The sequence below is a fragment of the Ctenocephalides felis genome, unplaced genomic scaffold (assembly GCF_003426905.1).
Source record: "Ctenocephalides felis isolate EL2017-DRISC unplaced genomic scaffold, ASM342690v1 CF-g0.4_SCAFFOLD_01492, whole genome shotgun sequence".
Lineage (NCBI taxonomy): Eukaryota > Metazoa > Arthropoda > Insecta > Siphonaptera > Pulicidae > Ctenocephalides > Ctenocephalides felis.
The window spans coordinates 52,777,947-52,793,761 of record NW_020537646.1 but is presented as its reverse complement, the minus strand read 5'-3'; the positions used below and the strand labels follow the sequence as shown (position 1 = coordinate 52,793,761).

The 15,815-nt window shown below is 30.4% G+C and overlaps 1 protein-coding gene across 1 annotated transcript in view; it reads left to right on the top strand.

Annotated features, from left to right (window-relative positions):
* LOC113371384 (pikachurin-like) overlaps nt 1-15,815 on the top strand; it is a 315,983-nt gene continuing 300,168 nt past the window's right edge. Inside the window, exon 1 of the mRNA XM_026612012.1 lies at nt 1-184. Within this exon, the coding sequence (XP_026467797.1) occupies nt 76-184 (109 nt within the window). The 5' untranslated portion in view covers nt 1-75. The remainder of the gene's footprint in view (nt 185-15,815) is intronic.

Here is a 15,815-nt window from a genome sequence, read left to right as displayed (position 1 = left end):
TGTTATAGTCCTGTCTAACAGTTATAAGTAATTAGTACTGTAGCTAGAAATAGTGTCTTATTATTATTGTTGACCATGTCGAATATACAGATATATATAGTGATCATGTGTCTTGTTTTTGTTGCGGAGTGGATTAAAGCATTACCTGCTGAACCGCCACAGTTTTTTGAGGCAGCTTTCCAAGGTAATTAAATAAGCTTTTGATATGATTGTTATGTAAAAAACGATTATTTACAAAATGTTTTGCTGATTTTATATATTTGTTATTTACTTTACTTATACAAGTAGAATTATATTATACAATTAAATATTAATGAAAAAAGTAATTAACAATATGTATTGAATCTTATCTAGGTTATGATCCTAGCAAGCAGTGAAAACTAAAAATAAAATTTAAAAACTAAAACAATTGAAGTGGGAAAAATTATAGAGTAAAAAATACTTACAATTAGTTATTCTTAGTGTTAAAACAGAAAATTTATTAATCCATGGTATCAGGTATAAACCGTACGCATATAAACCGTAAGCATGTAATTAATACCATGATTCACAAAGTACTAATTAAAAAAATCACGAATAGAAAATGTGCAATATATTGGTCATCTGTGAACTGATTGAAATTGAGAAATGATTTAAAAAAATATTTTTACCAAGATTTTACACATGTGTGGAACTGATTCCTAATTCTTTGCACACATTTTTTTTATTGTTTTGTAAAAAATTTGGATCTACCATCTAAAGAAGGAATATTTATCTAGGCTAGATTATATAGTCGCACAACGCGTTGAGTTTTAGCACAATCATATAACACAATTAATATTATTTAACACTAGATTTGCGGACCTAGTCATTTTGACTCATGAATAGGGTTAGTCGTAACAAAAATGGGGCCAGTTGTAATACTTTACAATATGCCTTATGTTTTGATGTATATAATTGTCTTTTCCCTGAACTACGGAAATTATAAATCAAATCGAAATTGTAAACGAATCGGCTCCGAGTTGTTGCAAGTTACAAACAACTTTTTTGCCATCGAAATTAGACCACTTTGGTATAATGGTACCAAATGGCAGAGGTAGTACAAAAAAGAACTAATACAAATAGCAGAATGAGAGAAAAATCTACAGCATTAATAGATGCTCATCAGAAATAAGTTTTATAAAAACAATATTAGGTAAAGATGAAACAAAGAGTGATGATAAAGTTAAAGAAGCCAAAGGTAAATAAACAAAAATAAAACCGGAATGAATAAAAATAAATATTTATAATTTGCGATATGAGAAATGAAACTTAATTTTGAAAGATGGCAATTTTGTTATAAATAAACAAAACTAGTTGAAGCATTTTACCTAAAAGCAAGTTAATCAATAAGAATTGAATTTCGGATATTTAGATAAATTATTCACAATTCATAACAAAAATAAAATTTTGCCTTTCACTAAACAATAATTCATACGATCTTCAATATCAGCATTTGAATAAAATAAATCAATTTCTTTAAAATATTTCATTTTACCCATATTGTTTTTGAAAATGTATCTTATATAAGAATGGATCTACTGTAATCAGTAGCTGCCTACGAAACACTAAACAACGTACTTATACTTCGGCACAGATTGTGATTAGATTAGATTAAATAATTTAACTGCTTATCGCAGGCCTATAATGTTTTTGTATGTTATTTTAGACAACCAAATCTATCGTTATACAAAATTTTATCCAACTTTCAACATTTTTTGTCATCATATAATTACGCAGAAACGGCCCGCTCGATCTTTAGCAAAAACTAATCAAAGCGATTCCCAACCAATATATTTGAAATTGTATTTAAATTTTCAAAATCGATTCATAATTGTGAGCCAAAACGTGGATGGAAAGGTTTACATTTTTCTCTCAATTACAAAGAAACGGTTCGGCCGATAATCGCGCGTTGCATCGAATGACTTTTAAATTGTTGAAATCGGTCCAGCCGTTTTTGAGAAAACGTCGGGCAAAGTTAAAAAAACTGCTCACATACTTTTTCCAAATTTGATCTTAATTGCCTCATAATGACTAGAAATTACGAGGTTTGGTAGTTTGAACTATCTTGAATTAGAACAAATTTCTCCAAAATTAAACTAAATTCAAATGCAATAAAAATAAATTAATTTTATTAATTAACTTACCGTAGGGTAAGTTATAGCAATCGCATAAAATCGTAAGTAAATTTTGTTTTATCTTTACGTTTCAAAGCCTTCTGAACATTTTGGCATACCTTAGAAAATATATATATATATATTGTTTGTATATTTAGTATGTATATATGTATGTTTAGATACAATTTTACGTCAACGCTTATGCGAGCACGGATCAACCGATTTGTACGATTGAAAAAACATTCGATTGCTATTGATGCCGTTTCGAAGATAAGGTGTAAAAGGTGATAAGAATGGTAATTTTCAGGGAACGATTTAAATGATTCAAAATACATTCGATTGCTATTGATGCGGAGACTTGCTAATTGGTTTCTGGCGAAGACACGTCTATCCGTTTTGAAAATACGGTGTAAAAAGTGTCATAAATGGCAGTTTTGAGAGAACGGAGTGTCCGATTTGCATGATTCAAAAAACATATTACTTATATTGACACAATGAAAATCAAGTTGAATTTTTGGAAATACAGATCGAGCGGTTTTGGAAATTCGATCAAAAAAGATAGCTAGTGGTGAATGACATCGTGTCTTAAGGCAAATTGCTGGAACCGTATCAGCCGTATCAATTTTTTTTTTTTTTTTTTTTTAAATTGAATTTTTTTTTTGAACTTTGAAAAAATTAGATTACTATTTGATTATAGAAAACAATTACTATTTTAGAAAAAAAGATTTTTTTTATATTTTGAAATATTTTGGGAATTTTGAACTTTTTTCAAAGCAATCGCACTGCTTTAGCTGCACTGAGACGAAATATCGAAACGCGTAAGCGCCGCATCGCAGTCTAACGGATAAAATATTTTACGCAACCTATGGAAATGTAAACAGAATTTATACGTATTAATAAAATCTCCATAAAATATCTGAAAATTTGATTGCATATGTCCAATGATCTTTTATGACTGCCAAAAGTCATGTTTTTAACTTCCCGTAGGGCAAGTTATAGTAATCGCAAAAAAATCGAAAATGAAAATTTTTATATATCTTTACGTTTCAAAACCTTCTGAACATTTTGGCATACCTTAGAAAAAATGGATGTATGCGCGTGTGTGTGTATGTGCGTGTATGTGTGTGTGTTCGGATACAAATTTTTGTCGACGATTACGGGAACACGGATGAAGCGATTTGAATAATTCAAAAAACATTAGATGTGTATTGATAAGGAGACTTGCTGATTAGCCGTTCCAAAGATATGGGGCAAAAAGTGCCAAAAACGGTAACTCAGTTTTTTTTAGAGAACGGAGCGTCCGAATTGAATAATTCAAAAAACATTTTATTTATATTGACCAAATGAAGAACTGTTTAAATTTTTGAAAAGGCAGGTGCAACGACTTCGGAGATATGAAGGAAAAAGTAAAAAAATGAGCCATTTGGCGGTCAATGAACATTAGACATATGCACATCAGAGTATCAGATATTTTATATATATTTTAATAATGAATAAAAATATTATATCATTGTAATGCTACGCGCGCTATCGCGTATTGATATTTTGTCTCTAGAACAGGTACGACTCGCGGTTGCGCTGTCATTTTAATACGAGTTTGTTGGAGGAGAGGGTGCAAAAAATGATCATGCCGTTTTGAGTAAGCGAATTATTCTAATCGGATGATGAGAATAAACAAATTAACATTTTGCTTTTGTTGGCGATGGGAAGAAATTATTAGTTTTTGGGGAAGGCAGGTTTTGTAAAAAAAATGATTTCATGTTTTCAAATTTTTTATTTAAAAAAAAAAACAAAACATATTTCCAAAGTTTTTTTTTTTTTTTTTTTTTAATTTCAATAATTATTACAACTGCTAATTTATTAACATCAAGTAATATTGATAAATAATAATGTAAATTTAAATAAATAAAAGAGCAAAGGATAAAATTTACATAAAAATAATATCCGTAATATGATTTAATGTAAAATATAAGCAAATAATAATAAAAATAAGATTAATAAATAATATAAATAAAATTTCAGAATAATAAAATAATACTAGAAAAATAATAAAATATAACAAAATAACAATAATAGAAATAGTAAGATAATATTAATAATAATAATAATAATAATAATAATAATAAAAATAATAATAGTAATAATAATAATAATAATAATAACAATAATAATAATAATAATAACAATAATAATAACAATAATAATAATAATAATAATAATAATTTACAAATTTATAAGATCGTTTGGAATTTTTCGTTTTAGTCTTGTTGGGCGCGCTTCAGAATATACTTTGTTGGACAAGTAATTTGGGTGCTCGTCTATTCTTTTTTTGTAGTTGTTTGTTTTTTGTTGAATTTCTTCATTTACTGTCATTATGTTGCTGTCCTGGTGAATCAGCCAGTTGGGAACGTACCTAGGTGCATTCAGTGCCTGCCTTATGATCTTGTTCTGCACTCGCTGCATAATCTGTAGATTGGTTTTTTTGGCGGTGCCCCATAGTTGAATCCCATAAGACCACACTGGTTTAAAAATACATTTATAAATAATCAACTTGTTATTCGTCGATAGTTTGGAACGTTTATTTAGTAGCCAGTAATGTTTTTTGAATAGTTCATCAATCTGCTGTTTTTTCTTGTTAATGTGAACTCTCCAGTTCAATTTTGTGTCTAGGTGTATTCCGAGATATTTTACGCTATCTTTTACTGGGATTTCCTGTCCATTTAACTTAATTGTAGGGCACATACCAGTACGCAGCGTGAAAGTGATATGCGTAGATTTTGAGCCGTTTGTCATAATTCTCCATAAAGAAAGCCATTTTGTAGCAATATCTAAATGTTCTTGTAATAGTTGCGAAGCTATTGCGGGATCTTTATTGGAGGCAATGATACATGTATCGTCAGCAAATGTCGACACGCTTGTTCCGGAGTATAAAGGAAAATCCGCTGTGTATATAAGAAATAGAGTTGGAGGACGCTTTCCTGGGGCACCCCAGAAAGGATCTTTCTTCTGGTCGACTCCTCGTTGTTAATGTTGACGAAAAATTCCCTATTTTCAAGGAACGATTTTATTATTGAAAATATCGGTTCTGATAAACAGAGTTTTAGTTTGTACAACAAACCAGTGTGCCATACTTTGTCAAATGCTTGCGCAACGTCTAAAAACACAGCCGAACAATATTTTTTTGCATGGAACGATTCGTTAATTATATTTACTAGGCGATGTACCTGTTCTATGGTTGAGTGTTGTTCTCTAAAGCCGAATTGGTGATTTGGAATTAGGTTTTGATTCAACAATTCTGACTTAATGCGTTGGAGTAATAATTTTTCAAATATCTTCGAAACACAAGGAAGTAGGCTTATTGGTCTATAGGAAGACAATAAATGAGGATCTTTCCCAGGTTTAGGTATAAGAATTATTTTAGCTATTTTCCAAGCTTGAGGGAACACTCTTAATCTAAGAATTGAATTGAATATTATTGTTAATAATCTAAATCCCTTTTCTGGCAGTTCTTTTATCATTTTTATCGTAATTTTATCTGGTCCAGGAGATTTATTAGGATTTGCAGCCTTGACATAATTTTTCAATTCGGTCACCGTTATGCGTTTTACTATTTGGCCTGGTGTAGATTCATACTGTAAACAATTATGAATAAAATCTTCATCATTTACGTTGCAACTGCGGGGATGAGGCTGTAATGTATTTTTCAAGTGTTCTGAAAATTCTTCCGATTTTTCTTCTGAACTTCTTGCCCAGGAACCATCAAGTTTACGCACTGGAGGTATATGTACTATCGGCCTTTTTAATCTCTTCGTTGCCTTCCAAAGAGAATAATTCGTGTCTTTAGTGGATGAAAGATTAGTTAAATAATTTTTAAGGCATTCATTCTTATATTCATATAATAAAGTCTTAAGACTCCTGCAGGCACAGTTAAATTTGTTTTTATCGGTCGGTGATCTTGTGGTTTGCCATATTTTTCGCAATTTGCGTTTTTGAGCTATAATTTTTTTAATGTTAATAGGATAATTAGGTTTGCTACATGCATTTGAATGTATAGTAGATTTTTGAGCTGCTGATGATAGTAGAATTGTGAAGTTTGTTATCGCCAAGTTTAAATCCTGTTGATTTTTAAGAGGTATGTTGCAAGAAATTTTTTCATCAATTATCTCTTGGAATAATGACCAATTAGTAAATCTATTTGTGAGAAAATATGAATTTTGATTTACTTCTATAGTTGTAGAATATTGCAGAATAATCGGCGAATGATCAGAATTTAAATCTAAATTTGATTTGATATCTAAACAATTATTGTTAACGCCTTTAGTTATGAAAAAATCTATTAGATCGGGAATTTTGTTAAGATCTGTTGGCCAATAAGTAGGCTTGCCGGTGGATATTGGCTTAAGATTGTTTTTTTCCATCGATTTATAAAGTTCTCGACCCCTAGGAATGATCAGTCTAGAACCCCAGAATGTGTGCTTAGCATTATAATCTCCTCCCGCTATAAATGAACTGCCCAGCGTATTAAAAAAATTTATAAACTGATCTTCGGTAATCCAGTGTTTAGGCGGACAGTAAATGGCTGATAATACTAGCTGGTTATGCGAAGGTATAGTAACTGAAATTGATGTTGCTTGAAGAAAGTCCTTCTGGAATGGTTCAGCCTCATGATGATTTATGTTAGCTTTTATAATAACCGCAGTTCCTTCATGAGGTCTTTCACTTGGGTGCGGAGTATTATACACTATATAATTTGGTATACGTACGGAACTATTGTTAGTGAAATGTGATTCCGATATAAGCATGATATCTATATCGTTGATTGTTAAAAAATATTTAAGGTCTTGAGTGTGGTTACACAAGCCATTTGCATTCCATAAACAGATTGTTAATTTGAAATACATGATTTGTTTGCTAGAATGGTAGTGAGTAAATTAAGCATAGTGCTCATTTGTTCAGTAAGTGTTTTTATCATTTCTTTCAATTCTGACAGATCATTGATATTATTAATGTTTGTCGAACTCTGATTAGTAGTTGATGGAATGTCCTGATATTCAGGCAGTACAGTATTTTTACGTGTTACATATGAGTATGAGGTACCTGGTTTAACACTTGAGGTTGATCTATGAATTGGTGTTGTTCTCTGTCTTGGTGATGGAAATTTTTTCTCAAATTGTTCCTTATAGATTTTGCATCCCTTGTAGTTGGCAGGATGGTTAAGACCACATAGAACACACTTCACTTGGTCATTGATCTTGTCTTCCCATAAACACTTCTCTGTCAGGTGATTTTGTGCGCACTTCACACACCTCGGGGTCATGTGACAATAGTTCCGCGTATGGCCGTGTCTTTGACAGCGTGTGCACTGGACGATTTCCTTAGTATATCGCTTAGCCTCGATCGCTACTTTGGTTTTGTACAAAAATTCGATTTTGTAAAAATCTTTATTATTTGGTTGTTGTTCCAGCTCAACAATGAACATATTTAATGGATGTTTTGTAAGCCTGTTCTTGAGGTTTGCGATGCGAACTACCTTGTGGCCTAGAGCCTGAATTTCCTCTTGTAGAATATTGACATCGGTACTGTGATGCAAATTTTTGACAACAATTTTAAAAGTCCGATTTCTTTTATCTTGAAAAGAATGCATTTGTGTGTCTCTTTCTTTCAATAATTTAATAATTTTATTATATAGTTATGGGTTGTCAAGATTTATTCTCACTTTTGTATCATCAATAACTTTCAATTTATACAAATTTTTTGCTTCGCTTTCCAAAAGTACTGATAATGGTTTTATGTCTCGTACATCGTGTATAAATATAGGCGGCGGTCTATTGTGCACAGTTTTCGTTTCGGTCACTTCTTCAGTATCAGGACTGGCTAAAACTTCATAAAAGTTTCTTGTTGGTGTTGGGTTTAGCCAATAGTCTGAGGTTGTCGTTTTTATCGGTTGTGGATCATCGTTTTGGGTGCGTTTGAGTTTTTTATTTTTTATTTGAATCCAGTCTGAATCCTTACTGGTGTTTTCATTCAAATCAGATTGATTTTCTAAATTGATTACAGGTTCGGAAGAAGCTTGTGGAAGTGATTCGGTAATTGGTCTCTTATTTTTTGTTACCTTCCTTGACTTAACTTGGCGAATTTCTAAATCCATTTTTTCCCAGTCCATTATTGACGTTTCATTAGATTGATGGCTTTTGGTATTATTTTCCCCATTGGGAAACATTCGATAAATGTCCAATCACTTATGCAATAGCTTATGCACTATTTACAGTTAAAATTAATGATATTTACTGTATTTATTTTTCAAAATTTATTTTCGCTTTTTCTATAATGACAAACTTTTGTTTTTTCACCATATTTCCAAAGTGAATTTTTTTTTAATAAATTTAAAAATTTGAAAAAAAATAAATATTCTAACATTTTTCGAAATATTTAAATAAATTTTATGAATTTTAAAACATTTGAAAAAAAAAATCCAGTTTTCAGTTTCCATTTTTTTTAAAATATTTACTCACTAATGAACGTAAACGCACATAAATATAACTTTAGGCGATGAATAAAGTACGGTATTCATTAATATTATTTAATGTGCATTATTAGATGCAATAATAGTGTTCAGACCAATTTTTTGAAAAAGGGATTAACATTGCATTCAATGCACTAATCCTTTTATTACCTGATGCCTTGTCCGAAATTCATATAAAATGCATTTAATCTGGTTATTCTATAGACTTCTATAGAAACTCAATAACTAAACCGTTAATAACTTAGTTGGTCGAATTAAAATTCATCAGTGATGGCAATGGCAAAAAATATTTAATATATCATTTCAAATAAATATATAAAAATAATAATATGCAAAATAAACTTACCGATATTTAATTAATCTTCGAAATAAAAATGACGATGTGACGTATTATTTAGTGTAAAATATTTTATTATAAAAATTAATTTAATCATTTCATTATTTTTATAGTTTATATTTTAGCTTGATTAAAATTACAAAATTTTAAAAATTTATTTCAATAATCATTCGTGTAATCTTCTATATATATAAAAATAAGTCGGGTTTTCCTTCTTGAAATAACTCCAGAACGCACGAACCGATTTCGACAATTTTGCATTCGTTGGAAAGGTCCCGGGCTCCGCAAGGTTTATAGCTAAGAAAATAATCAACAATTGTTTTAAATAATTTCAAATAGATTATCTTCTATATATGTAAAAATAAGTCGGGTTTTCCTTCCTGGAGAAATAACTCCAGAACGAACCGATTTCGACAATTTTGCATTCATTGGAAAGGTCTCGGGCTCCGCAAGGTTTATAGCTAAGAAAATTAGTTGTGCATGGCATCGTACCTCAATGAAAGCTACTGGAACTTCACGCACCGTAATTAAAAATTCGAGTAATAAAAATAATCAATAATTGTTTTAAATAATTTCAAATAGATTATCTTCTATATATATAAAAATAAGTCGGGTTTTTCTCCCTGACGAAATAACTCCAGAACGCACAAACCGATTTAGACAATTTTGCATTCGTTGGAAGGGTCTCGGGCTCCGCAAGGTTTATAGTTAAGAAAATTAGTGGAGCATGGCATCGTGCGCTAATGGAAATTGCTGGAACTTCACGCACCGTAATTAAAAATTCGAGTAATAAAAATAATCAATAACTGTTTTAAATAATTTCAAATAGTTTATCTTCTTCTTCTATATATATAAAAATAAGTCGGGTTTTTCTCCCTGACGAAATAACTCCAGAACGCATCAACCGATTTCGTCAATTTTGCATTCGTTGAAAAGGTCTCGAGCTCCGCAAGGTTTATAGCTAAGAAAATCAGTGGTGCATGGTATTGTGCCCTAATGCAAATTGCTTGCACCGTAATTAAAAATTCGAGTAATGAAAATAATCAACAATTGTTTAAAATAATTTCAAATAGATTGTCTACACACACACACACACACATATATATATATATATATATATATATATATATATATAGTCGGGTTTTCCTTCCTGACGATATAACTCCAGAACGCACAAACCGATTTTGCCAATTTTGCATTCGTTGGAAAAGCCTCGGGCTCCGCAAGGTTTATAGCTAAGAAAATTAGTTGTGCATGGCATCGTGCCTTAATGCAAGCTACTGGAACTTCACGCACCGTAATTAAAAATTCGAGTAATTACATTAGTGAGAATTATCAGAATTTTTCTTGGTCAAGTCAACGAGCAATTCTTGACGCAAAGAATAATGATGTACACGCACTGAATTTCACCATTCAATCAAAAATTGCTGGCGATTTGGTGACATACCAATGATTCCGACTGGTCTTCCGTTTGACTTCAAACGATTGCAATTTCCAGTTCGCAGTGCGTTTGCAATAACAAGGCCAATCGCTTAGTGTTTGCGGGATAAATTTTAAATAGATTATTTAGAAAATCATTGTTTTTTACATGGGCAGTTATACGTTGCCTGTTCACGAGTTGGAAATCCATCCGCTTTGTTTGTGTTAACGTCAGACCAAAAAACAAAAAATGTGGTTTACCAAAGAGCACTTCAATAAATCGGATAATTTGCTGATTCAATTTTATTTACTTTGAGAATTTCAACTAAAAAACACTTTATTTTTGTAATCGAAAGAAATTCATTACTGTTGTATAATAAAATCACATTCTTCCTTGTGATTGACACAAAAAATTGTGGCGAAACGGAGTTCGTCGGGTTTGCTAGTTTGATATATTTTCAAGTGTAACTAAATAAATTAAATCCGAAATATCGCTGATTAATAAACCAAGAGTATACAACATGTGCCATACTTTCAAGTTTCATTGATATTTATTTATTTATTAAAGGGCAATATTAGTTAGGCCAGTAATAAGTGGTATATATATATCCAATATTTCAATGCGCCTTCATATATTATTTAAAAAAAATATGATTATGTTCGAAATTTCTTTCCACTTTAAAAGTTCAATTGGCAAGAATGTTTTTATTTAATCTGCTGACGATACTATTTTACTCACTGAACAATACTGTCTCAATTCAGATAAATATAAAAAATATAAATAAAATAAAATTTCAGTATGAATATGAATAGTATTCAATATTCCGCAGTATATATAATTCTATTTATTTTCCATTTTCTTTGTACTTCATGAAAATTATATCATTTTAAGTAAACATTTTTAATTTTAAGTGAAATTTGACGAATAAAAAATAATTAATTATTTATAGTCACATTTTAATTAAAATATAATCAGTCTCATTTGTTGAAATTAATTTATTGGGAAATGCTAATGTTATATTTTTGAATTATTTTATTATTGCATTATTTAATTTTTATATATTAATAATTAATATAATATATATATATATATAATATTATTAATTAATTATAATATATTTCAGAAATTACGTTTTTATTTCAACACGGTATGTTTTTGCACATGATGGTTCGAATATGGTTTCGAATATGGTTCAACATCAACACGGTTCGAAATTCTATTAAGTTTCAAATAATTGATCAACTTTTATTAATCATTATTGATTAGTTTTAATTACTCGAATTTTGCATTACGGTACGGGAAGTTTCAGCAATTTGCCTGAAGGCACGATGCTCTAATTGCCTTAAGACAGAATTCCACTTACAGCTAGTTTTACTTTATTATTAGATCTCTGGATAGACCTGCCTTCACAAAAATTTAAACTGTACTTCATTTTGTTGATGCAAATAAAATGTTGTTTGAAATCGGACGCTCCGTTCTCTGAGTTACCAATTTTGGCACCTTTTGCTCCGTATCTCTGAAACGACTAGACCTGCCATTGTCAAAATTCGACGAAAACTTTTTCCGAACACACACCCACACATACATCTATTTTTCTAAGATATGCCAAAATTTTCAGAAACCTTTAAAACGTAAAGTTTTGTAACAATTTTCATTTGCGATTTTTTTGCAATTACTATAACTTATCCAACGGAAAATTAAAAATACCATTTGGCGGTCAAAAATGATCATTAGACATATGTACATCAAATAGTCTGATATTTCAGTATCACAATAATAAGAACAAATTCTGTTTACATTTCTATGGATTCCGTACTATAATTTGTAATATTTGTTACACTGCGATGATATTAATATTACAAATTTTTCTACGGATCCCACAGAAATGTAAGCAACATTTGTACTCACTATTGAAATCTCTATAAAATATCTGATAATTTATGCACATCATACGCGATTGCATTGAAAGAAAAACATTCAACATTGAAAAAAAAAATAAAGCTTCTATAAATTTAAACGGGGTACGGAAATTGCTTTAAGGTTCAATGCCGTGCACTACTAGTTTAGAACTTTGATTTGTATGATTTGTTTTATAATGTTTAGTTTGAAATCTGTTAAAATTTTACCTGTTTTATTAGTAATTTAACATACACAATGTTATATAACATACACTGGTTCGGTTCGCGTTGACTGTTATGTTGAGATTAATAATTCCATTACTGCTCGACTGGTATGAACATTTAATAGATTTGGATTACGTAATAATTATTCTCATCGTTTGACTTCGTCAATATTACATGTTGAAATCTGCGGCATTCCAAAATTATATAATGGTGATAACATAATATTTATGATGCCCATGTCGCAATAGATTACACCATCAACTTCATTGCGTAGCACTTTCAAATAATTAGATGTGTTCAAATAATTTAATAGCTGAATATTTGACTATTGTTACAAAGTATGAACATTATACAACATTATTTAAAGATTTAGTTTACGTATAGGTTTTTACTAAACTGTACATAAATTTGATCTCTTGACTTACTGATAATAATTTAGGACTTATAATTTTTATTAAAACATTTTAATTTTTGTACATATTGTTTAACCAAAGATACTAAACATTTTGATAAATGAGAACAAACTGATCCATATTAACATCTACGAAGACAATTGAATATAAATGAACAAAAACACAAGGCTTGTAAAAATTCATTTAAACATGTTTACCTATCTGCTTGCCGACGTATTTACCTCTCTGCAGTTATTTTTTTACCTGTTTTATTCTATCACATCAGTTTTGATCGCAAAGAATGTCATTAGAAATGAGGAATTTATCAGCGTGGCCATTAACATATAGTTGTCGAACGGCCAAGAAAGCAATCACAGTAACAATATGGACGGGCTGCAAGAAGGTGTATTGTCTAGCAGCCACCCGGTACATCAGGAACGCTTACAATTGCGCAAGCTGGTACTGCATTATCCAAGTTTTTGAAAAAAAAAGAACATGAGCAGGATATAGTGGCAAGATACTGAAATACGACACGAAGAGCTCTTAGTAAAAATATAATATCACCTGAAGCGTACCTCAAGCCTCAGTTGGAATCACTTTTATAATAACCGCAGTTCGTCCATGAGGTCTTCCACTTGGGTGCGGAGTATTATACACTATATAATTTGGTACACGTACGGAACTATTGTTAGTGAAATGTGATTCCGATATAAGCATGATATCTATATCGTTGATTGTTAAAAAATATTTAAGGTCTTGAGTGTGGTTACACAAGCCATTTGCATTCCATAAACAGATTGTTAATTTGAAATACATGATTTGTTTGCTAGAATGGTAGTGAGTAAATTAAGCATAGTGCTCATTTGTTCAGTAAGTGTTTTTATCATTTCTTTCAATTCTGACAGATCATTGATATTATTAATGTTTGTCGAACTCTGATTAGTAGTTGATGGAATGTCCTGATATTCAGGCAGTACAGTATTTTTACGTGTTACATATGAGTATGAGGTACCTGGTTTAACACTTGAGGTTGATCTATGAATTGGTGTTGTTCTCTGTCTTGGTGATGGAAATTTTTTCTCAAATTGTTCCTTATAGATTTTGCATCCCTTGTAGTTGGCAGGATGGTTAAGACCACATAGAACACACTTCACTTGGTCATTGATCTTGTCTTCCCATAAACACTTCTCTGTCAGGTGATTTTGTGCGCACTTCACACACCTCGGGGTCATGTGACAATAGTTCCGCGTATGGCCGTGCCTTTGACAGCGTGTGCACTGGACGATTTCCTTAGTATATCGCTTAGCCTCGATCGCTACTTTGGTTTTGTACAAAAATTCGATTTTGTAAAAATCTTTATTATTTGGTTGTTGTTCCAGCTCAACAATGAACATATTTAATGGATGTTTTGTAAGCCTGTTCTTGAGGTTTGCGATGCGAACTACCTTGTGGCCTAGAGCCTGAATTTCCTCTTGTAGAATATTGACATCGGTACTGTGATGCAAATTTTTGACAACAATTTTAAAAGTCCGATTTCTTTTATCTTGAAAAGAAGCATTTGTGTGTCTCTTTCTTTCAATAATTTAATAATTTTATTATATAGTTGTGGGTTGTCAAGATTTATTCTCACTTTTGTATCATCAATAACTTTCAATTTATACAAATTTTTTGCTTCGCTTTCCAAGAGTACTGATAATGGTTTTATGTCTCGTACATCGTGTATAAATATAGGCGGCGGTCTATTGTGCACAGTTTTCGTTTCGGTCACTTCTTCAGTATCAGGACTGGCTAAAACTTCATAAAAGTTTCTTGTTGGTGTTGAGTTTAGCCAATAGTCTGAGGTTGTCGTTTTTATCGGTTGTGGATCATCGTTTTGGGTGCGTTTGAGTTTTTTATTTTTTATTTGAATCCAGTCTGAATCCTTACTGGTGTTTTCATTCAAATCAGATTGATTTTCTAAATTGATTACAGGTACGGAAGAAGCTTGTGGAAGTGATTCGGTAATTGGTCTCTTATTTTTTGTTACCTTCCTTGACTTAACTTGGCGAATTTCTAAATCCATTTTTTCCCAGTCCATTATTGACGTTTCATTAGATTGATGGCTTTTGGTATTATTTTCCCCATTGGGAAACATTCGATAAATGTCCAATCACTTATGCAATAGCTTATGCACTATTTACAGTTAAAATTAATGATATTTACTGTATTTATTTTTCAAAATTTATTTTCGCTTTTTCTATAATGACAAACTTTTGTTTTTTCACCATATTTCCAAAGTGAATTTTTTTTTAATAAATTTAAAAATTTGAAAAAAAATAAATATTCTAACATTTTTCGAAATATTTAAATAAATTTTATGAATTTTAAAACATTTGAAAAAAAAAATCCAGTTTTCAGTTTCCATTTTTTTTTTTAAATATTTACTCACTAATGAACGTAAACGCACATAAATATAACTTTAGGCGATGAATAAAGTACGGTATTCATTAATATTATTTAATGTGCATTATTAGATGCAATAATAGTGTTCAGACCAATTTTTTGAAAAAGGGATTAACATTGCATTCAATGCACTAATCCTTTTATTACCTGATGCCTTGTCCGAAATTCATATAAAATGCATTTAATCTGGTTATTCTATAGACTTCTATAGAAACTCAATAACTAAACCGTTAATAACTTAGTTGGTCGAATTAAAATTCATCAGTGATGGCAATGGCAAAAAAATATTTAATATATCATTTCAAATAAATATATAAAAATAATAATATGCAAAATAAACTTACCGATATTTAATTAATCTTCGAAATAAAAATGACGATGTGACGTATTATTTAGTGTAAAATATTTTATTATAAAAATTAATTTAATCATTTCATTATTTT